This window comes from Crinia signifera, chromosome 4, assembly GCF_055691185.1.
Source record: "Crinia signifera chromosome 4, ASM5569118v1, whole genome shotgun sequence".
NCBI lineage: Eukaryota > Metazoa > Chordata > Amphibia > Anura > Myobatrachidae > Crinia > Crinia signifera.
This window is the reverse complement of record NC_139220.1, coordinates 318,447,605-318,472,968: the sequence shown is the minus strand read 5'-3', so window position 1 is coordinate 318,472,968 and position 25,364 is coordinate 318,447,605. Positions and strand designations below refer to the sequence as shown.

Genomic DNA, 25,364 nt, shown 5'->3' with positions numbered 1-25,364 from the left:
GTGTTCAGTTCTGTATAGGTCATTGGTACAACCTCATCTAGAATACTGTGTCCAGTTCTGTATAGGTCATTTTACGACCACATCTAGAGTACTGTGTTCAGTTGGTACAACCTTATCTAAAATATTGTGTCTAGTAGGATATAAGGTACTTGTGTAGTTTCACGGCTCCACCACGCGCACATACTGTTAGAAACTTGGCAGCTTGCCAGACTCTGTGCGCTCTAGCTGTTATCCTAGCTGTTCTCAGCATTACGTTACCAGCGTAGCGTGTGCGCGTGCCACTCTAGCTGTTCTCATTGCAGCGCTACGCTATCAGCGTAGCGTAATGTACACGATACAATTGAGACGCTTTAGCGTCTGAATCCCGAGTCCTTGCAAGCCGCTAAGAAGGGGTTTATCTGGATTCAGATGCTAACAGCTGTCAACCTTGTTAATTCCACTATCAACGCCAACCCAAAGCGTGGCGAGCGCAGCGAGCCCCGTGAGGGGCGGCATTACGCGTCCTACGACCTTTTCTTACCCCCACTATCCACGTCGGCGTGGAGTTGAGAATAGAAAGTGTGGCGAGTGCAGCGAGCCACCGAGCCCGAAGCGTGGCGAGCGCAGCGAGCCCCGCGAGGGGACGCGGACACCTGTGAAGCCCGCGAGGGGACGTGTCCCCTCGCAGGCTTCACAGGTGTCCGTGTCCCCTCGCGGGCTTCACAGGTGTCCGCGTGCGCTCGCCACGCTTCGGGCTCGGTGGCTCGCTGCTTGCCACACTTTCTATTCTCAACTCCACGCCGACGTGGATAGTGGGGGTATGAAAAGTCGTAGGACGCGTACCGCAGCCCCTTGTGGGGCTCACTGCGCTCGCCACGCTTCGGGTTGGCGTGGATAGTGGAATTAACAAGGTCGACAGCTGTTATGTTGACTAGTGTCATTGTGAACAGGTTTAGGAGTGTTTTGAACAGTGCACCCCTATGTACCCCTACACCCTACCAAATTCAGACGCATTACTGTCTGAATCCAGATAACCCCCTTCTTAGCGGCTTGCAAGGACTCGAGATTGAGATGCTAAAGCGTCTCTATTGTAGCATGTACATTACGCTACGCTGATAGCGTAGCGCTGCAATGAGAACAGCTAGAGTGGCACGCGCACACGCTACGCTGGTAACGTATCGCTGAGAACAGCTAGGATAACAGCTAGAGCGGCACGCGCACAGTTAAACAGAGACTCTGGCAGGCTGCCAAGTTTCTGGAACAGACTGTGCGCGCAGTGGTGCCGTGACACTACACAAGTACCGGATATAAATACATTAGAGATGCTACAATGAAGGGCAACTAAAGGGTGCATGGCCTACATCACAAAACTTACCCAGAAAGACTAAAAGATCTCAATATGTATAGTTCTGAGCAGAGAAGGGAAAGGGGGAACATAAAAGAGGCTTTCACATACATCAAGGATTTAACATGGACCAGAAGGGAAACATTCTTCGAATGACGAGAAGTATTAGAACATGAGGACATGCACGACATTGTTGGTGGGAGATTCAGGGGAATCTTAGGAAAAATTATTTCACAGAAAGGGAAGTGGACAAGTGGAATAGCCTCCCATTAGAGGTGGTAGAGGCTAAGACAGTAGAGCAATTTAAACATGCTTGGGATAGGCATATTGATATCCTTCCAAAGAAATATATATCAAATAGGGATTGAGGTAACAATGAGACTAGATGGGCTGAATGGTTATTATCTGTTGTCAAATTCTATGTTTATATGTTTCTATAATGAAGTTTGTTAGCTTATTATTCTGAGTGAATAGAGTTACAGTAGATGTTTCTATGAAAATATTTCTTCCTAGAAAATTTGTATTGTCTTTCTCTGTTCCTTACAAAATATATATAAAAAAGCAATACTAATTATAATTATGTTTCAGATTCTACTAATTGCCTAACGTGTCCATGGGACCAATGGCCAAATCTCCCAAAAACTGAATGTCTACAAAAGCCCATAGAGTACCTGAGCTATGAAGAGCCATTAGGAACAGCGTTGGCAGTGACCAGCTTACTGTCCTCAGCCAGTCCTGTTTTTATTTTAATACTATTCATCCACTTTAAGAACACGCCCATAGTGAAAGCTAACAATTATTCCGTAAGCTGCCTTCTGCTGGTGTCCCTGTTTTTATGTTTCCTCTGCTCTTTAGTTTTTATTGGTTATCCCCAACCTGAGACCTGTCTGCTACGCCAAGCTGCATTTGGCCTGGTTTTTACCCTTTGTATCTCTTGTATTTTGGCAAAAACAATCATGGTGGTCCTTGCTTTCATGGCTACCAGACCAGGCAGCAGTCTGAGGAGATGGACCACACCTCAAGTGTCCTACATGATCATTTCTACTTGTTTCCTGTTACAGTTCCTCCTGTGCATCACTTGGCTGAACCTCGCCCCTCCTTTCCAACAGTACAACATTCAATCTAAACCTGGACTCATCATTGTTGAGTGTAATGAGGGCTCACCCATTGCCTTCTGGACCATGTTGGGTTATCTGTTCCTTCTGGCCACCATTAGCTTCATTGTTGCCTTCCTGGCTCGGAGACTCCCTGACAGCTTCAATGAGGCCCAGTATATTACCTTCAGCATGCTAGCCTTCCTCACTGTCTGGGTCTCCTTTATCCCGGCCTCCCTCAGTGCTCAGGGCAAGTACACGGTGGCCATGGAGATATTTGCCATCTTGGCTTCCAGTTGGGCTCTGGTGATCTGTATGTTCCTGCCTAAATGTTTCATCATAGTTTTCAGACCAGACTTGAACTCCAGGGAATATCTCATGAGAAGAAACCAAGATCCAAAATAGATAAAAATATTGGCAACATTTATTTATTGCTGTTATCTGTTAAGCTTTCATGTAATTAAAAATATGCTTTGTATTGTACAATAACTCTTCTGCACTTTAAACAGAATATGTCTAATTACAAAGTGGACTTATAGTAGAAATCCAGTTTGCCTTATCTTGCAGGTAATTTCAGATTATTAATAAACTCATAGTCTTCCAAAATACCATATGGAAATAGTTACATAGAGGTGCATTCAATGCGGGAGGGCGAGCGGCTGTTGGCGAGCTATACGGTGAGCAGCGCCGATAGCTCACCATCCGTATTCAACTCTACCCCGGCACTTGCCATTTCCTCCTCGCCTGTTCCCTGAGGTGAGGTGGAAACAGCGAGTGTAGCCGTCAAATCGGCGAGGCTCCCCTCAAAATGCAGCGATCCTCGCAGTTTATGGGAATCCCCGCTGTCCTCTGATGGCGAGGATTTCCCCGGAACATAGAATAAGGTGAGCGGCCGGCGAAGGGGCTGGATGGCGAGGATGGCTTTTCCCTGCTAAAAAAGCCATCCTCGTCGTACCAACCCCCCTCGCCGCTGCTCACCAAGCGGAATTGAATATACCTGACAATAGTAGTAACATTTAGAAGAAGAACCTCCCCCCATTTCAAATTCATTTGGGTGTGCAACATCATCATATGTGTCTGCTTGGATCTCGGTACATACTGCTAATTGTCCACAGCCATGTGGTAAGTATTACCTTGTAAATGTGTGTTATTAAACATCATTTAAACAGCTTAAACCAGTTTAATACAGCAGAAATAACTTATACATGTTCTAAAAAAACATAATCTATGCATGAGGACTGAAGACTGGACCAATCAGTGTAAGGGGTGCACTCACACACAGCCAATCACAAACAGTTTGCTAGTGTTGGTGAATGTCATCATTTATATTATATTTGTCACTCTTCGTGGCCACTTGGAATTCCCAGATGCATCTTTTTATCTGTTCAAGTCCGTGGGAGAAATTGACTAAGATGGGACTTCTATTTCACATGAGATGTTGCCATGGGCAACCAATCAGAATCTATTTCTTATTTATTGAGCACCCTCTACAAGATAATAGACAGGATCTGATTGGTTGCCCACAGCAACATCCCATGTAAAATAGAACTGTCATCTTAGTAAATGTCCCCCATTATGTGTTTGCATTTGCATGAATACAGCCTTTCTCTACTTGAGCGAAGGGAGGGGGGGGCTCGCCAACAGGGGGGTCTGTGGGGTCTGGAGTCCCCGGCCCTCAAGGAGAAGGGGGCCCGGACCTGGTCCTACAACTATTAACAGCAAACAGTTCCTTACCAGCTGTCCCTGTGGTGTGTCCATCCAGTGGCGTAACTAAGTTTTGGGCGCCCCCCCGCCGTTAGGGGGGGGGGGCGGCCCCCCTGCCAAGCACCCCCAATCCCCCGCCGCCCATGCAAACCCCCCCAAATCCCCTGCAGCCTTACCTATCGCGCTGGTCCCGGCGGCTCCGTTCTTCTTCTGCTGAGGACCACCACAAAATGGCCGCCCCCATACAGCAGACAGTTTCAGAGAACTGTGTGCTATATGGGGGCGGCCATTTTGTGGTGGTCCTCAGCAGAAGAACGGAGCCGCCGGGACCAGCGAGATAGGTAAGTCTGCGGGGGATTGGGGGGGGTGTAACTATAGCACCGCAGCCCCCGGCGCCCCCACATGCACAGCGCCCCCCCCCCCCCCCCGCAGTGGCGGGGGCTGCGGTGCTATAGTTACGCCGCTGTGTCCATCGGCTCTGCTGCAGCCAGACTTTGCTCTGGACTCGGACAGCATTGTCTGCTGGAAGATGTAGTTTTTTTTAAGTGTCTGGCAGCAAGGCACTTAAAAAAAACTACATATCCCAGCAGCCCCTGCTGTCCGGGACCAGAGTAGTCCAGACTAATGGATGCCTGAAGCAGTTCTTAGTGAGAGCAGCTGCTCAGGAGGTGTCAGAGTGGTGCTTGGAGATCATGGTGCACTGCCTGTGCGGATGAGGGAAGTAGGAGGACCCAGACAGCAAGTCACAGGGATCCAAAGGAAACAGGGCAGCAAGGATCTCCATGTCAGCCCCCACCACAGTGAGTACTTGTATTATGTAGTCTTATTTAGGATGACCTCTCTGTTGCTCCCCTCTCTCTCTTTCCCAATTTCTCCTTTCCCCCTCTCTCTTCTGTTTCTCACTCTGTCACACACTCACCAATTTCCCCTATTCATTCTCTCTCTCACCCTCCCTCTTCCATTTCCACCTATTCCCTTCTCTCTCTCACACACACATACCTCCCAACTTTATCAATATCAGAATAGGGACACTCAAGGGCGTGGCATATGTAAATGAGGGCACAGCTTATCCAAATTAGGCTGCGCCCCCGTTTTTGGCCGTGAATAGACACTGTGCGCATGCCCACAGCGTCTATTCTGTCAGATTCTGTCAGATTCTGTCAGATTCTGTCAGATTGGGGGAACTCCCAACTGTGCCCCCCCCCTGCAGCGGGACACTGCCGGCCGCCGGAGGGACGCGGGATCATTTCTGATGGCAGCCCTGGGTGAGTGACTGGCACCAATGTAATTATAAAACATTAGTTTGCAGCCAAAGAGAAAAATACTAATAAAAATAAAAATACTAACAACCGCACCCAAATTTCTATAACAATAATTAATTTATCTGGTTCTAAATAGATTATTTTGAATCTACAATATCATTTTGTATCTTTGTTGGGCAATCCTCATTAATGAGCAATTTGTAAATAAGAGAATGTCTGTTCCTTAATGGTGCAGGAACAAAGTCGCCTGTTCCCCAGACCAAGGCTTAAAGATCTGTAATGGGTTTTGTGGATGGATCCCTCCCTTCTATCTCACATCCGCACCCCAGGAACCCTTTTCTGGCTTTTACAAAATTCCAAAAGCTCACAGCAGAGAAACCTCAAATATCTTCCCGAGGTTTTAAAATACACAGGCCATAAACCTCGTACAAACACAGTTATAACTTTACCAGTGCTTCTATCACAACCCCCCCCCCCCCATCCTTTGTTTCGACCTGTGTTACGGAACATCTGCAGCCCCTGACAAAACACAGAAGACAAAGGGTCAGCATTGGCCATTTGGTTTCCTAACCTGTGATCTACTGAAAATGTCAAGAACCACCTTGTTTCTGTCCCATGGCTTTTTTCTTAGAAATCCATTTCAATGGGCCACGATCAGTGATCAACCTGAATTTTCTTCCCAACGAATAGTTCCTGAGAGTTTCTAATGTACATTTTATTGTCAATTCTTCTTTCTTGACAGTGTCATCATTTCTTCATTTACATTTTTATTTCTCCTTAAGTTAATAAGATGTCACTCTTGGTTCTGGGATGGGACCCCATTTATTCCTACATCAGATGGATCAATCTGCACCTCAAATTCCCTTTAAAAATCAGGAATCATGGGAATTCTATCCATCATCATTTAAAAGGTGGCCAATTCTATATGTAACCTACATTGTAAATGGTAATATTTTTTTTATTGGAAAACTATTCTAGTGCAGAAAAAAATATATTTTCTTTGGTATTCTTAGTTAACATCGTTTGTCAATGCCCTTTGGTTACATCTATTGCATTCAAGTACCTTGCTGTTACTAATATTTCATTAAGTTCATCCACCCGAGGCATTGAGGAGGCTTCGGACTTCGACACATTATTTAACTCAGAGAAATCCTTGCAGAAGCGCGAACTCCTATCCAGCTGTGGAATAAGCACAATGGGACATGACCACTCCCTATATGACTGTTCACTTACACCAAACCCCCCCCTAAAATGTCAAACACTGAGTCCTGCTAAGGTTCTGGCATTCTGTAGGGCTTTAAGTTAACCTCCACCCCTGGATCAGTGATTATGTCTTATTTAATAAGTGTTGTTTGACCCAGTATGTCTGAAAACAAAACTCTGTTTCTTATGCAAAATGATTTAGCCTCCTGCTGTTGGAGAGTTGCATAGTTTTAGCCATTATTACTTTGGGACCCAAAAGCACTGGATTCACTGGAAGGACTGGGGTGGATGACATAACTCCTCTATCCTTTCAATGTGTTATAAGACTTAAATGGTAGATCTGTTCTGACTTTCTTTTTTCTCTCCATACACACTAGATCAGTGGTCTCCAACCTTTTTTGGGGCGTGAGCTTCTCGCGGCAAAATAATCCACCCGAAGAGCTACTAAAATAAAAAAATAAAAAATAAATCTGCCTAATTACCAAATAATGGGGCAGATGTATTAAGCTTTAGCAAGAGATAAATCCAAGGGTGATAAGGAGAGATAAACAACCAGCCAATCACCTGCTAAATGCCATGTTACAGGCTGTGTTTGAAAAAAGTCAGTAAGGAGCTGATTGGCTGGACGTTTATCTCTTCTTATCACCCTTGCATTTATCTCTTGTTAAGGCTTAATACATCTGCACCAGTGCCCTTTACACATTATGCCACACACTGTAATGCCCCTGACACATTATGCCACATACCACAATGCCCCAGACACAATATGCCACACACTGCAATGTACATTATGCCGCATACATACCTGGAGGCAGAGGAGAAGGGACATCTGCACATGCTGAAGGCACGCGCCTGAAATTAGGGGGCATGACCTACTATCGTGGAACTCGCAAGGCTACATCCCCCATTTTTTCCACTATGGGGCATGGCCAGTGCTCTGAGAGCTGCTGGCCATGGCCCCCTCCTCTCTGAGTAGACATTGTGCCATATATACGGGATGCGGTCAAAATCCCGGCGGTCGGTATCCCGGCGGTCGAAATACAGACGCCGGAAACCCGAACGCTGCAATGCCGGCACTTTGTCCCTCTATGGGTGTCCACGACACCCATAGAGGGAGAATAAAATAGTGTGCCAAGTGTAACGAGGCACCGGGACTGCTGCGCGACGAGCGCAGTGCGCCCACAAGGGGGGGCAATCCACGCCCCCCCCCCCCTTGTTGGCATTGCGGCGGTCGGGACTCCGGCAGCGGTATTTCAACCGTCGGGATTCCGACCGCCGGGATTTCATACTGATCCCATATATACACATGCCATCAGTTACACAATGCCCACAATACCCACAGTTATGCCATAAACACAATGCCCCCCCAGCAGTGCCAGATAATTCTAAAATAAATACTCTGGTGGTACTGTGTGCACGCGCGCCCAAAAATTGGTGTAGCCACATGTGGTGCGGCCAATGAAAATGGGGGTGTGATATACCTACGCCCCAAATAGTGCAGTGCCAGATATACATATGCCCAAATAGTGCCAGATACACATATGCCCCCACAATGCCAGGTATGCCACCACAGTGCCAGACACAGGTATGCACCCACGGTGCCAGATATTCCCCCACAGTGCCAAGTATGCCCCAATAGTGCCAGGTATTCCCCCACTGGGCCAGTACTCACCGTTGTTGCTCCTGCCAGATGTCCCCCTGCTGGCTGGTTGGCCTGGTTGTGTGCTCCTGCCCTGGCTAGAGGAAGTTTCCCTGCCTAACACACTTCCAATAACCTGCTAGTGGTCTAGCTCACCATCTCTAGCCCAGATTTGAGCTCAAGTGTTCGGTAGGCCCAACCCCAGGCCAAGGTCCCTTGCCCACTAAGCTCCATGGAGCTCAAGGAAAACACTCAGCTTGTTAGACTTTTACCTTAATATACAATTAAAATACATTTGTGTTACACTCTACACTTCATACTGAGCCTGAGCAGAGTACAGACTCCTGAATCCCACAACACATATTACTATACTAGGTGATTCATCGCGCCCTACGGGCGCTCTTCACACCGTCGGAAGGGGCTGCGCCCCCTTAATTTGTGAACGTTTGTATATGAGAAATATGGTTAGAATTGTATGAAAGATGCCCTGTATTGCAACTTAGGTGTCCGCGAATCGCGGGAGGGGGGGTCGTGGAGGGTGCCGCGAATTGCAGGAGGGGGGGTCGCGGGGGGTGCCGCGAATTGCAGGAGGGGGGGTTTGGGGGGGTGGATGCTGCGAATCGCGAGAGGGGAGGGATTGCAGAGAATCGCGGGAGGGGGGTCGCGGGGTGGGTTGCCGCAAATCGCGGGAGGGGGGTTACGGGGGCGGGGGTTGCGGCGAATCATGGTAGGGGGGGTCGCGGGGGGTGTGCCGTGAATCACGGGAGGGGGGGTCACGGGGTGGGGTGCCGAGAATCGCGGGGGGGTGTGTGTGTGCCGTGAATCGCGGGAGTGGGGGTTGCGGGGGGGGTGGAGGGGGTGTGACGCAAATCGCCACAAGAAAAAATCAACACAGAAAGGTCAACACATGTAAATGTTGACATAAGTGTGGCACTTCATTGGTGTCCATGTCGATACATGAGAATGAATATGAAAATATTCAAAAAATGAAAAAAAAACCTTCAAAAACTCATGTCAACCTTTTTCATTGTCGACCATAGCCATGTCAGTGTTTTCCATGTGCAATTTAATTCTGGAGCTGCCGCGAATCGCAGGGGGGTGCCGCGAATTGCGGGAGGGGGGGTCGCAGGGGTGGGTGCCGCGAATCGCGGGAGGGGGGGTTACGGGGCAGGGGTTGCGGCGAATCATGGGAGGGGGGGTCGCGGGGGGTGTGCCGTGAATCACGGGAGGGGGGGTCACGGGGTGGGGTGCCGAGAATCGCGGGGGAGGTGTGTGTGTGCCGTGAATCGCGGGAGTGGGGGTTGTGGGGGGGGGGTGACGCAAATCGCCACAAGAAAAAATCAACACAGAAAGGTCAACACATGTAAATGTTGACATAAGTGTGGCACTTCATTGGTGTCCATGTTGACACATGAGAATGAATATGAAAATATTCAAAAAATGAAAAAAAAAACTTCAAAAACTCATGTCAACCTTTTTCATTGTCGACCATAGCCATGTCAGTGTTTTCCATGTGCAATTTAATTCTGGAGCTGCCGCGAATCACGGGGGGTGCCGCGAATTGCGGGAGGGGGGGGTCGCGGGGTTAGGTGCCGCGAAACGCGGGAGGGCGGGGTTCACAGGGGTTCCGGTGAGGGGTTGCCGCGAATTGCGGGAGGTGGAGGGTCACGGGGGGTGCCGCGAATCGCGGGATGGGGGGTTGCGGGGGGGTGTGACGCGAATCGCCACAAGAAAAAATCAACACAGAAAGGTCAACACATGTAAATGTTGACATAAGTGTGCCACTTCATTGGTGTCCATGTTGACACAAGACAATGAATATGAAAACATTCAAAAAATGAAATAAATCTTCAAAAACTCATGTCAACCTTTTTCATTGTCGACCATAGCCGTGCCAGTGTTTTGCATGTGCCATTTAATCCTGGGGCTGCCGCGAATCGCGGGGGGTGCCGCGATTTGCGGGAGGGGGGTGTTGCGGGGGGTGGGTGCCGCGAATCGCGGGAGAGCGGGGTTCATGGGGGTTCCGGTGGGGGGTTGCCGCGAATTGCGGGAGGGGGGGGTCGCGGGGGGTGCCGCGAATCGCCGGAGGGGGGGTTGCCGGAGGTGTGACGCGAATCGCCACAAGAAAAAAATCAACACAGAAAGGTCAACACATGTAAATGTTGACATAAGTGTGGCACTTCATTGGTGTCCATGTCGACACATGAGAATGAATATGAAAATATTCAAAAAATGACAAAAAAACTTAAAAAACTCATGTCAACCTTTTTCATTGTCGACCATAGCCATGTCAGTGTTTTCCATGTGCAATTTAATTCTGGAGCTGCCGCGAATCACGGGCGGGTGCCGCGAATTGCGGGAGGGGGGGGTCACGGGGGTGTGTGCCGCGAATCGCGGGAGGGCGGGGTTCACAGGGGTTCCGGTGGGGGGTTGCCGCGAATTGCGGGAGGTGGGGGGTCACGGGGGGTGCCGCGAATCGCGGGAGGGGGGGTTGCGGGGGGGTGTGACGCGAATCGCCACAAGAAAAAAATCAACACAGAAAGGTCAACACATGTAAATGTTGACATAAGTGTGCCACTTCATTGGTGTCCATGTCGACACATGACAATGAATATGAAAAAATTAAAAAAAATTAAAAATAAATCTTTAAAAACTCATGTCGACCTTTTTCATTGTCGACCATAGCCATGTCAGTGTTTTGCATGTGCCATTTAATCCTGGGGCTGCTGCGAATTGCGGGGGGGGGGGTGCCGCGAATCGCGGGAGGGGGGTCGCAGGGGTGGTGCTGCAAATCGTGCAAGGGGGGGTCGCGGGGGGGTTCTTTTTGCCGCGAATCGCGGGAGGGAGGTCGCGGGGGGGTGTTTTTTCAGCGAATCGGGGGGGGGGGGGGTCACGGGGGAGGGTTTGCCGCGATTCGCGGGAGGGGGGGGTCGCGGGGTGGTGGTTATGCCGTGAATTGCGGGAGGGGTCGTGGGGGGGTTCTTTTTGCAGCGAATCACGGGAGGGGGGGTCGCGGGGGTGTTTTTGCTGCGAATCGCGGTAGGGGGGGTCGCGGGGGAGCGGGTGTTTTTGCCGCGAATCGCGGAAGGGGGGTGGGGGCGCGGGGGGGGGAGGTTTTGCCGCAAATCGCGGGAGGGGGGCGCTCACCTGGTGGCTGTGGAGTAGCAGTGCTGGGCAACATGGGAAGGCTGTGGGTGTCTGCAGGGCCGGTGCTAGGGTGTTTGGCGCCCTCCTGCAAACTATAAATTTGCGCCCTCCCAAACTACACCACATCGGTAGCACAATCTTAATAGACACAATAGACACCACAGTTCCCCTTCACTACACAATAATGCCTTTTACACATATGCCTACAGTAGTAGTGTCCCTTATACACAAAAAAAATCCAAGTTGTATTGTCGCTTATGTACATAATACCCACAGTAGTAGTGTCGCTTATACACATAATGCCTCAATAGTAGCACAAATTATACACATTATAATGCCTGCAATAGCAGCGTCCCTTACACACATAATGCCCACAGTAGTAGCGCCCCTTATAAACATAATGATGCCTGCAGTAGTAGCACCTAATACCCCTACTAGTAGCTCCCGTTATGCACATAAAGCTTGCAGTAGTAGTTCCTCTTACACATAATGCCCACAGTTGCACCACTTATACACAGAATGCCAGCAGTGACGCATACACATATACTGCACCCAGTAGCAATGCAGCTTACACTCATAATGGCTGCATAAGTTGAGTCCCTTACACATAATGCCCACACCAGTAGCACCCCTTATACACATAATTCCCATAGTAGTGGTGCCCCTTATAAACATAATGCTCTCAGTAGTAGCACCCCTTTTACACATAATGGGCCTGATTCTGGTTCATTAGCAAAAGAAAACTCTCTACAATGGACAATACCATGGGGGTCATTCTGGTTGATTCGCAAGACTGCAAATTCGGCGAATGCAGGGCTGCCCGCAACCCCTCACAGTGTGTGTTCCCATGCACAGGCTGCGAATGGGTGTTTAACATAACATCCATTTGCATGCAGCGGGGAACACCCACATCTTTCGATGGTCGCCAACCTCCGAAAGATGTGGAAGGTGCACGCTTATAAAAGTGACTTTGATGTCACTTACATATGCGTGGGATGGAAATGGGCAGGCAGCTGGCATTCGGTGATGTCAGCTGCCCGCGCCCTCGCACGTGTGTCAAGGCCTCATTAGCATGAGAACGCCCAGCGTTCTCATGGGAATGCCCATGAAATGCTCCTGAAACATATGCTAATGGGGCTGCCTGGTGCCCCCCCCCCCCCCCCCCCCCGCTGGCTGTCCTGGGTGTTTGCACCATGCTTCTGAACATGTACAGAAATGCGTCTGCACATGCGCAGATGCACACCATTGGTCTTCATGTACCCACGGGGGATTCAAATCAATGTGAATAACCCCGCCATGTGCACTGCAGGTGGGGCAGATGAAACATGTGCAGAGAGTTAGATTTGGGTGGGGTTTGTACTTCAGACTGATATCTATATTGCAGCCAGTATTTACCCTGCACAGAAACGAAATAACTCACCCAAATCTAACTCTATCTGCACATGTAACATCTGCCCCACCTGCAGTGCAGCATGGTTTTGTCCATTAAATAGAGAATTTGCTTTTGCGAATGAACCAGAATCAGACCCAATATCCACAGGAGAAGCACTGCTTACCCACAATGCCCCCAGTAGCAGCAGTGCCACTAACACACATAATGCCCACAGTAGCAGCACCATTTAAACACATAATTCCTGCCATAGCGGCAGTGTTTAAACGCATAATGCCCATAGTAGCAGCACCGTTTACACACATAATGCCATAATAGCAGCACCATAATGTCTGTAGTAGCAGCGCCGCATACACAAATAATGCTCTCAGTAGCAACACCGTTTACACGCATAATGCCCTCAGAAGCAGGGCAATTAACAGAGTTTGCCCGCATAATGCCCTAAGTAGCAGCTCCCTTTACACACATTATGCCCATAGTAGCCTATTCTATACGCACAGGGGAGCGATTTTTAAAGACTCTGCATAAGTAATTATGCGCGAGCAAAGCCCCAGTGTGCGAGTGGGCACGGCAAACTGATTATTCGCCGGCCACTCACACACGGCAGTGCGGGCGGGGGCCGTGGGCCATCGTCGTGCCCATGGGAACGCCCAGCATTTCATGGGCGTTCCCATGGAAATTCAAACATGACACGGGTGCAGTGGGCGGGCAGCAGATGTCAGTCAATGTCAGCTGCCCACCCACGGCGCTTGCAGATGTAAGACACCAGAGAGGTGTCTTACAGCTTTGAGCACTTGCAAAATCAATCGATGGTCGTCGACCATTGAATGATTTTGACCCCGCACACAAGGCTGTGAATGGATGTTTATGCTAAACATCCATTCACATGCATGCGTGGAAATCAGTGTGCGAGGTAGGGCAGACGTTCGTGCGGGTGCAGGACGGCGTTTAGAGAACCTGCAAAGCTGCATATTTCGCAGCTTTGTGGGTCCAACCAGAATCAGGCCCAATGTTCCCAGTAGCTGCACCACTTCTACAAACAATGTCCCACACTACAACATACACACACACAACATACACACACAACACACACTCATTATCTCGCTGATTGTCTCCACTTACTTAATGAAGCTTTGCTGCCACTGTAGTCTGTGACACACAGGAAACACTCTCCTGTGTAGCTCCGCCCATTTTCCACGTAGCTCCGCCCCTTTTTCGGGAGCCGCGGCGCTGACTTTCACTTTCTATTTCGTTGAAAATAACTAGTGGAAGGGTTTCCTAGCTGCCGGCGCTGCTGCCCTGCCTGTCCTATGCTTTGACAGGCAGCAGTAGCCGGCAAGAACAACTGAAGCAGGGCAGAAATCAGCGGGGATGCAGTCAGGGGAAGAGCGCCTCTTTAGCCTGGCGCCTCCCTGCTTTGCATCCTTCACTGAGTGGGTAGCGCCGGCCCTGGGTGTCTGGCACTGTCTGTGGGCTCACTGGGCTGGTTCTCTGTCACATACCTCCCAACATGACCCTCTCCAGGAGGGACACAATGCTCTGTTTCTAGACTTCCCCTTAATGTATGATTGCCATCACCTGTTTTAAACAGGTTAATTTCTCAGAAAGGTGTTCAGCACAGATGAAGGCAATCACACATTGGCCCTTATTCTGGTTGGTGCGGTCGAGCCGCATATGCGGCTCCGACCGCACCAGACGAATCCCCGCCTACAAGACGGATCGGCACGGCCGTCCGTACACGGACGGCTGCCGATCCGCATGAAAATGGCGGGGCGTACGCCTCCACCATGTTGGGAGCTGCCCCCTGCATTCGATGGTCGATGACCATCGAAGGCAGGGCCGCACGCTCCCCCCGCTCACGCAAGCTTAGAGCACACGGACAATCGTCCGTGTGAAAGCTTGTATTGGGGCGGGCAGCTGACATCCGGCGATGTCAGCTTTCCGCCCCCATCACTGGCGTCATAGCCTCATTACCATGCATACGCCCCGCGTTTGCATGGGAACGCCCATGAAACGCTGGGCGTATACATAGGGTAATGAGGCTATTAAGCCCCTCACACCCCTATACGCCCCCTTTGCGGCGTCTAAATTTTTTACTCGGCGAATTCCCCTGCACATGCGCAGAGTGACCTCTGCGCATGTGCAGAGTGTAAACATCGGCGGTACGGCCGCACGCGGGCCGTACCGCTCAGATCAAAATAAGGGCCATTAAGAGGAAAGTCCAGGAACAGAGCGTTATAGACACAGACACCCACTTTGAGTGACAGATGTAGCCAAATATATAGGAGATTTAATACATTAAATTTAAAGCCTTTTGTGCCCAATGCTGATCACTGGGCACCTTTAGCTCTGCAGCTTAGGAAAGCCATCCTGGCTGCAGGGGCTCCTTAACTCTCTGCACTGGGAGCCAGCTATCCCAATCTCCCAGCATGCAGGCAGTCAGCCTGGTTGCCTTGCCACAGACTCTGGAGTGATCCCAGACCTAGTTTGTGTCTCCTCTCTCTTCCAGTCACTGCAGCCACCTCCTGCCCTCGGAGTACCAGGGGTTCACTCCTGCAGCCTGGCTGCAGCCACCAGCAGGGATCCGAGGCTGCTGGACACCCAAATCCTAGCTGAGCTCTCTGACCCGGCACTGCATACTGGGCCCAGCACTGCTTACTGGGAGCCAGAGGGTCTGGACTTCCATCCACAGGGCCCCATTGACTCCCGCTCCTTGACCTCCAGAGGGTTCCTTCACTGATGGGTGGTCCTGGGCTGCAGTGCCGCACATGTTAGCCTGTGCTGCCTGGGCTCTGCCGCAGAGTTAAGTGGCTCTATCCCAGGAACCCTGCAAACACCTGCAATGGGGACAGGATGACTCCCGCCCAACTTGTACTGCAGCAAGTGATGGTGCCACTGCTGCTGCTGCTGGACTGTGAGATCTGTGCTCAGAATGGGCGGCTGGCATCACATGACATCAGTGCCCACACCGGTAACTGTATCTGCGTAATATAACCGGTCTGTTGTGTGAGTAATGATACATCCCGATAACTGTATCTGCGTAATATAACCGGTCTGCTGTGCGAATACTGATACACCCCGATAACTGTATCTGTGTAATATAACCGGTCTACTGTGCGAATAATGATACACCCCGATAACTGTATCTGCGTAATATAACCGGTCTGCTGTGCGAATACTGATACACCCCGATAACTGTATCTGCGTAATATAACCGGTCTGCTGTGCGAATACTGATACACCCCGATAACTGTATCTGCGTAATATAACCGGTCTGCTGTGCGAATACTGATACACCCCGATAACTGTATCTGTGTAATATAACTGGTCTGTTGTGCGAATAATGATACATCCCGGTAACTGTATCTGCGTTATAACCGGTCTGTTATGTGAATAATGATACATCCCGATAACTGTATCTGCGTAATATAACCGGTCTGTTGTGTGAATAATGATACATCCCGATAACTGTATCTGCGTAATATAACCGGTCTGCTGTGCGAATAATGATACATCCCGGTAACTGTATCTGCGTAATATAACCGGTCTGCTGTGCGAATAATGATACATCCCGGTAACTGTATCTGCGTAATATAACCGGTCTGCTGTGCGAATAATGATACACCCCGATAACTGTATCTGCGTAATATAACCGGTCGGCTGTGTGAATAATGATACATCCCGATAACTGTATCTGGGTAATATAACCGGTCTGCTGTGTGAATAATGATACATCCCGATAACTGTATCTGCGTAATATAACCGGTCTGCTGTGCGAATAATGATACACCCCGATAACTGTATCTGCGTAATATAACCGGTCGGCTGTGTGAATAATGATACACCCCGATAACTGTATCTGCGTAATATAACCGGTCGGCTGTGTGAATAATGATACACCCCGATAACTGTATCTGCGTAATATAACCGGTCGGCTGTGTGAATAATGATACACCCCGATAACTGTATCTGCGTAATATAACCGGTCTGCTGTGCGAATAATGATACACCCCGATAACTGTATCTGCGTAATATAACCGGTCGGCTGTGTGAATAATGATACATCCCGATAACTGTATCTGGGTAATATAACCGGTCTGCTGTGCGAATAATGATACATCCCGATAACTGTATCTGGGTAATATAACCGGTCTGCTGTGCGAATAATGATACACCCGATAACTGTATCTGCGTAATATAACCGGTCGGCTGTGTGAATAATGATACATCCCGATAACTGTATCTGGGTAATATAACCGGTCTGCTGTGCGAATAATGATACATCCCGATAACTGTATCTGGGTAATATAACCGGTCTGCTGTGCGAATAATGATACACCCGATAACTGTATCTGCGTAATATAACCGGTCTGCTGTGTGAATAACGATACACCCCGATAACTGTGTCTGCGTAATATAACCGGTCTGCTGTGCGAATAATGATACACCTCGATAACTGTATCTGCGTAATATAACCGGTCTGCTGTGCGAATAATGATACACCCCGGTAACTGTATCTGTGTAATATAACCTGTCTGTTGTGTGAATAATGATACACCCCGATAACTGTATCTGTGTAATATAACCGGTCTGCTGTACGAATAATGATACACCCCGATAAATGTATCTGCGTGATATAACCGGTCTGTTGTGTGAATAATGATACATCCCGGTAACTGTATCTGTGTAATATAACCGGTCTGCTGTGCGAATAATGATACATCCCGGTAACTGTATCTGCGGAATATAACCGGTCTGCTGTACGAATAATGATACACCCCGATAAATGTATCTGTGTAATATAACCGGTCTGTTGTGCGAATAATGATACACCCCGATAAATGTATCTGCGTAATATAACCGATCTGTTGTGTGAATAATGATACATCCCGGTAACTGTATCTGTGTAATATAACCGGTCTGCTGTGTGAATAACGATACACCCCGATAACTGTATCTGCGTAATATAACCGGTCTGCTGTGTGAATAACGATACACCCCTATAACTGTATCTGTGTAATATAACCGGTCTGCTGTGCGAATAATGATACACCCCGATAACTGTATCTGCGTAATATAACCGGTCTGCTGTGCGAATAATGATACACTCCGATAACTGTATCTGCGTAATATAACCGGTCTGCTGTGAGAATAACGATACACCCCGATAACTGTATCTGCGTAATATAACCGGTCGGCTGTGTGAATAATGATACATCCCGATAACTGTATCTGGGTAATATAACCGGTCTGCTGTGTGAATAATGATACATCCCGATAACTGTATCTGCGTAATATAACCGGTCTGCTGTGCGAATAATGATACACCCCGATAACTGTATCTGCGTAATATAACCGGTCGGCTGTGTGAATAATGATACACCCGATAACTGTATCTGCGTAATATAACCGGTCGGCTGTGTGAATAATGATACACCCCGATAACTGTATCTGCGTAATATAACCGGTCGGCTGTGTGAATAATGATACACCCCGATAACTGTATCTGCGTAATATAACCGGTCTGCTGTGCGAATAATGATACACCCCGATAACTGTATCTGCGTAATATAACCGGTCGGCTGTGCGAATAATGATACATCCCGATAACTGTATCTGGGTAATATAACCGGTCTGCTGTGCGAATAATGATACACCCGATAACTGTATCTGCGTAATATAACCGGTCGGCTGTGTGAATAATGATACATCCCGATAACTGTATCTGGGTAATATAACCGGTCTGCTGTGCGAATAATGATACATCCCGATAACTGTATCTGGGTAATATAACCGGTCTGCTGTGCGAATAATGATACACCCGATAACTGTATCTGCGTAATATAACCGGTCTGCTGTGTGAATAACGATACACCCCGATAACTGTGTCTGCGTAATATAACCGGTCTGCTGTGCGAATAATGATACACCTCGATAACTGTATCTGCGTAATATAACCGGTCTGCTGTGCGAATAATGATACACCCCGGTAACTGTATCTGTGTAATATAACCTGTCTGTTGTGTGAATAATGATACACCCCGATAACTGTATCTGCGTAATATAACCGGTCTGCTGTACGAATAATGATACACCCCGATAAATGTATCTGCGTAATATAACCGGTCTGTTGTGTGAATAATGATACATCCCGGTAACTGTATCTGTGTAATATAACCGGTCTGCTGTGCGAATAATGATACATCCCGGTAACTGTATCTGCGGAATATAACCGGTCTGCTGTACGAATAATGATACACCCCGATAAATGTATCTGTGTAATATAACCGGTCTGTTGTGCGAATAATGATACACCCCGATAAATGTATCTGCGTAATATAACCGATCTGTTGTGTGAATAATGATACATCCCGGTAACTGTATCTGTGTAATATAACCGGTCTGCTGTGTGAATAACGATACACCCCGATAACTGTATCTGCGTAATATAACCGGTCTGCTGTGTGAATAACGATACACCCCAATAACTGTATCTGTGTAATATAACCGGTCTGCTGTGCGAATAATGATACACCCCGATAACTGTATCTGCGTAATATAACCGGTCTGCTGTGCGAATAATGATACACTCCGATAACTGTATCTGCGTAATATAACCGGTCTGCTGTGAGAATAACGATACACCCCGGTCATCTATTAACAAGTATAAGAAATTGACCATGTAACTGAATTACTGTAAAATGAAGCTGCTGTTAGCGTACTACATTATGGTGAGTACACAGCTGTATCCTGTACGTACAGTAATGACATTCCAATTACCGCACAGCTGGGAGATCACAGCTGCACAATTATCTGTGTGATACATTACTAGGAAATCATTTCATCTCTAATACAGGTAACGTCCGCTGAGAATATATGCAAGACAATTATAAGAAAATGGTGTAATTATAAATCACCCGTCATTTACTGTTACCGTCATTTATGTTCAGTTATAGATCATATGGAGATAATGCCGAACTGACAACAAACACAAGAAGCAACTGACTGTATAAAAAGAATCGCAAGGTGTCATCATAGGAGACTATCGGTGTACTGTGAGTATGATGCATCTGTGCCCTCACCTCTAGCTTATACTGACACCCATCACACAACACTGCCACTATACCTCTATACACATCACTGCCACTGAACCTCTATACACATCACTGCCACTATACCTCCATACACATAACTGCCACTGTACCTCTATACACATCACTGCCACTATACCTCCATACACATCACTGCCACTATACCTCCATACACATCACTGCCACTATACCTCTATACAGATCACTGCCACTATACCTCTATACACATCACTGCCACTATAACTCCATACACATCATTGCCACTATACCTCCATAACACATCATTGCCACTATATCTCCATACACATCACTGCCACTATACCTCTATACAGATCACTGCCACTATACCTCTATACACATCACTGCCACTATACCTCCATACACATCACTGCCACTATACCTCCATACACATCACTGCCACTATACCTCCATACACATCACTGCCACTATACCTCAATACACATCACTGCCACTATACCTCTATACAGATCACTGCCACTATACCTCTATACACATCACTGCCACTATACCTCCATACACATCACTGCCACTATACCTCCATACACATCACTGCCACTATACCTCCATACACATCACTGCCACTATACCTCTATACACATCACTGCCACTATACCTCCATACACATCACTGCCACTATACCTCTATACACATCACTGCCACTATACCACTATGCATATCACTGCAACTGTACCTCCATACACATCACTGCCACTATACCACTATGCATAACTATACACACCACTGCCACTATACCTCTATACAGATCACTGCCACTATACCTCTATACACATCACTGCCGCTATACCTCTATACACATCACTGCCACTATACCTTCATACACATCACTGCCGCTATACCTCTATACACATCACTGCCGCTATACCTCTATACACATCACTGCCACTATACCTCTATACACGTCACTGCCACTATACCTCTATACACATCACTGCTGCTATACCTCTATACACATCACTGCCACTATACCTCTATACACATCACTGCCGCTATACCTCCATACACATCACTGCCACTATAACACCATACACATCACTGCCACTATACCACTATGCATAACTATACACAACACTGCCACTATACCTCTATACACATCACTGCCACTATACCGCTATACACATCACTGCCACTATACCTCCATACACATAACTAACATTATACCTCCATACACATCACTGCCGCTATACTTCTATACACATCACTGCCGCTATACCTCTATACACACTGTCCCTGCACCTCCATCCTACACCCTCATCTGTACACATTACTGTCACTGTACCTCCATCCCACACCTCATCTATACACATCACTGTCACTGCACCTCCATCCTACACCCTCATATATACACATCACTGTCACTGCACGTCCATCCTACACCCTCAGCTGTACACATCACTGTCACTGCACCTCCATCCTACACCCTCATCTATACACATCACTGTCACTGCACCTCCATCCTACACCCTCATCTATACACATCACAGTCACTGCACCTACATCCTACACCCTCATCTATACACATCACTGTCACTGCACCTCCACCCTACACCATCATCTATACACATCACTCTCACTGCACCTCCATCCTACACCCTCATCTATACACATCACTGTACCTCCAACCTACACCTCATCTATACACATTACTGTCACTGTACCTCCATCCTACACCCTCATCTATACACATCACTGTCACTGTACTTCCATCCTACACCCTCATCTGTACACATCACTGTCAATGTACCGCCATCCTACACACTCATCTATACACATCACTGTCACTGCACCTCCATCCTACACCCTCATCTGTACACATCACTGTCACTGCACCTCCATCCTACACACTCATCTATACACATCATTGTCACTGCACCTCCATCCTACACCTTCATCTATACACATCACTGTCACTGCACCTCTATCCTACACGCTCATCTGTACACATTACTATCACTGCACCTCTATCCTACACCATCATCCATACACTTCACTGTCACTGCACCTCCATCCTACACCCTCATCTATACACATCACTGTCACTGCACCTCTATCCTACACCCTCATCTGTACACATTACTGTCACTGCACCTCTATCCTACACCATCATCCATACACATCACTGTCACTGCACCTCCATCCTACACCCTCATCTATACACATCACTGTCACTGCACCTCCATCCTACACCCTCATCTATACACATCACTGCACTTCCATCCTACACCCTCATCTATACACATCACTGTCACTGCACCTCTATCCTACACCCTCATCTGTACACATTACTGTCACTGCACCTCCATCCTACACCATCATCCATACACATCACTGTCACTGCACCTCCATCCTACACCCTCATCTGTACACATTACTGTCACTGCACCTCTATCCTACACCATCATCTATACACATCACTGTCACTGCACTTTCATCCTACACCCTCATCTGTACACATCACTGTCACTGCACCTCTATCCTACACCCTCATCTATACACATCACTGTCACTGCACCTCCATCCTACACCCTCATCTATACACATCCCTGTCACTGTACCTCCATCCTACACCCTCATCTATACACATCACTGTCACTGCACCTCCACCCTACACCCTCATCTATACACACCACTGTCACTGCACCTCCATCCTACACCCTCATCTATACACATCCCTGTCAGTGGACCTCAATCCTACAGCCTCATCTATACACATCACTGTCACTGTACCTCCATCCTACACACTCATCTATACACATCACTGTCACTGCATCTCCATCCTACACCCTCATCTATACACATCACTGTCACTGCACCTCCATCCTACACCCTCATCTATACACATCACTGTCACTGCACCTCTATCCTACACCCATATCTATACACATCCCTGTCAGTGGACCTCAATCCTACAGCCTCATCTATACACATCCCTGTCACTGCTCCTTCATTCTACACCCTCATTTCTATACATCCCTGTAACTGTACCTCCATCCTACGCCCTCATCTCTACAAATCCTTGTCACTGCACCTCCACACTACACCCTCATCTATAAACATAATGGTAACTGCACCTCCATCCTACACCCTTAACTATACACATCCCTGTCACTGCACCTCAATCCTACACCTCATCTATAGGCATTACTGTCACTGCACCTCCATCCTACACCCTCATCTATACACCTCACTGTCACTGCATTTCCATACTGTACCCTTATCTATACACATCACTGTCACTGCACCTCCATCCTACACCTATTCAATACACCTCACTTTCACTGCACCTCCATCCTACACCCTCATCTATACACATCACTGTCACGGCACCTTCATCCTACACCTCATCTTTACACATCCCTGTCACTGCACCACCGTTGTACACCCTCATCTATACACCTCACTTTCACTGCACCTCCATTCTACACCCTCATCTATACACATCACTGTCACTGCACCTCCATCCTACACACTCATCTGTACACATCACTGTCACTGCACCTCCATCCTACACCCTCATCTATACACATCACTGTCCTTGCACTTCCATCCAACACCCTCATCTATACACATCACCAGGGCTATTTTTGTGCAGGCTCCAGCAGGAACTGTGGCCCTTATTCTAGTTCACTCTTTCAGACAAAATATTTCTTAGATGGACAAAACCATGTGCACTGCAGGTGAGGCAGGTGTTACTTGTGCAGAGATAATTAGATTTGGGTGGGGTTTTACACCTGCCTCACCTGCAGTGCACATGGTTTTGTCCATCTAAGAAATATTTTGTCTGAAAGAGTGAACTAGAATAAGGGCCTCAGTTCCTGCTGGAGCCTGCACAAAAATAGCCCTGCACATCACTGTCACTGCACCTCCATCCCACAACCTTATCTATGCACATTACTGTTACTGCACCTCCATCCTACACCCTCATCTTTACACCTCATTTTCACTACACCTCCATCCTACACCCTCATCTATACACATCACTGTCACTGCACCTCCATCCTACACCCTCATCTATACACATCACTGTCCTTGCACTTCCATCCAACACCCTCATCTATACACATCACTGTCACTGCATCTCCATCCTACACCCTCATCTATACACATCACTGTCACTGCACCTTCATCCTAGACCCTCATCTATACACATCACTGTCAGTGGACCTCAATCCTACACCCTCATCTATACACATCACTGTCACTGCACCTTTATCCTAGACCCTCATCTATACACATCACTGTCACTGCACCTCCATCCTACACCCTCATCTATCCACATCACTGTCACTGCACCTCCATCCTACACCTCATCTATACACATCACTGTCACTGCACCTCGATCATACACCTCATCTATACACATCCATGTCAGGGGACCTCAATCCTACACCCTCATCTATACACATCCCTGTCAGTGGACCTTAATCCTGCACCCTCATCTATAGACATCACTGTCACTGCACCTTCTTCCTAGATCCTCATCTATACACATCCCTGTCAGTGGACCTCAATCCTACACCCTCATCTATACACATCACTGTCACTGCACCTTCATCCTACACCCTCATCTATACACATCACTGTCACTGCGCCTCTATCCTACATCCTCATCTATACACATCCCTGTCAGTGGACCTCAATCCTACACCCTCATCTATACACATCACTGTCACTGCACCACCATCGTACACCCTCATCTGTACACATCACTGTCACTGCACCTCCATCCTACACCCTCATCTATAAACAACCCTGTCACTGCACCACCATCGTACACCATCATCTATACACATCCCTACACCCTCATCTATACACATCCCTGTCAGTGGACGTCAATCCTACACCCTCATCTATACACATCACTGTCACTGCACCTTCTTTCTAGACCCTCATCTATACACATCACTGTCACTGCACCTCCATCCTGCACCCTTATCTATACACATCACTGTCACTGCTCCTTTATCCTAGACCCTCATCTATACACATCACTGTCACTGCACCTCCATCCTACACCCTCATCTATACACATCACTGTCACCGCACCTCCATCCTACACCCTCATCTATACACATCCCTGTCACTGCACCTCAATCCTACACCCTCATCTATACACATCCTTGTCACTGCACCACCATCGTACACCCTCATCTATACACATCCCTACACCCTCATCTAGACACATCCCTGTCAGTGGACCTCAAATCCTACACCCTCATCTATACACATCACTGTCACTGCACGTCCATCCTACACCCTCAGCTGTACACATCACTGTCACTGCACCTCCATCCTACACCCTCATCTATACACATCACTATCACTACACCTCCATCCTACACCCTCATCTATACACATCACTGTCACTGCACCTCCATCCTACACCCTCATCTATACACATCACTGCCACTGCACCTCCACCCAACACCATCATCTATACACATCACTCTCACTGCACCTCCATCCTACAC

At 47.9% G+C, this 25,364-nt stretch overlaps 2 protein-coding genes across 2 annotated transcripts in view; both read left to right on the top strand.

The window, feature by feature from the left end:
* LOC146073362 (extracellular calcium-sensing receptor-like) overlaps window positions 1-2,823 on the top strand; it is a 31,938-nt gene extending 29,115 nt beyond the window's left edge. The window contains exon 6 of the mRNA XM_083180539.1: window positions 1,913-2,823. Coding sequence (XP_083036665.1) covers window positions 1,913-2,823 — 911 coding nt within the window. The remainder of the gene's footprint in view (window positions 1-1,912) is intronic.
* Window positions 2,824-4,792: 1,969 nt separating this feature from the next.
* The window catches only part of LOC146073361 (extracellular calcium-sensing receptor-like), a 41,095-nt gene continuing 20,523 nt past the window's right edge, over window positions 4,793-25,364 (top strand). The window contains exons 1-2 of the mRNA XM_083180538.1: window positions 4,793-4,922; window positions 19,714-19,818. The gene's annotated coding sequence lies outside the window, so the exon portion shown is untranslated. The remainder of the gene's footprint in view (window positions 4,923-19,713; window positions 19,819-25,364) is intronic.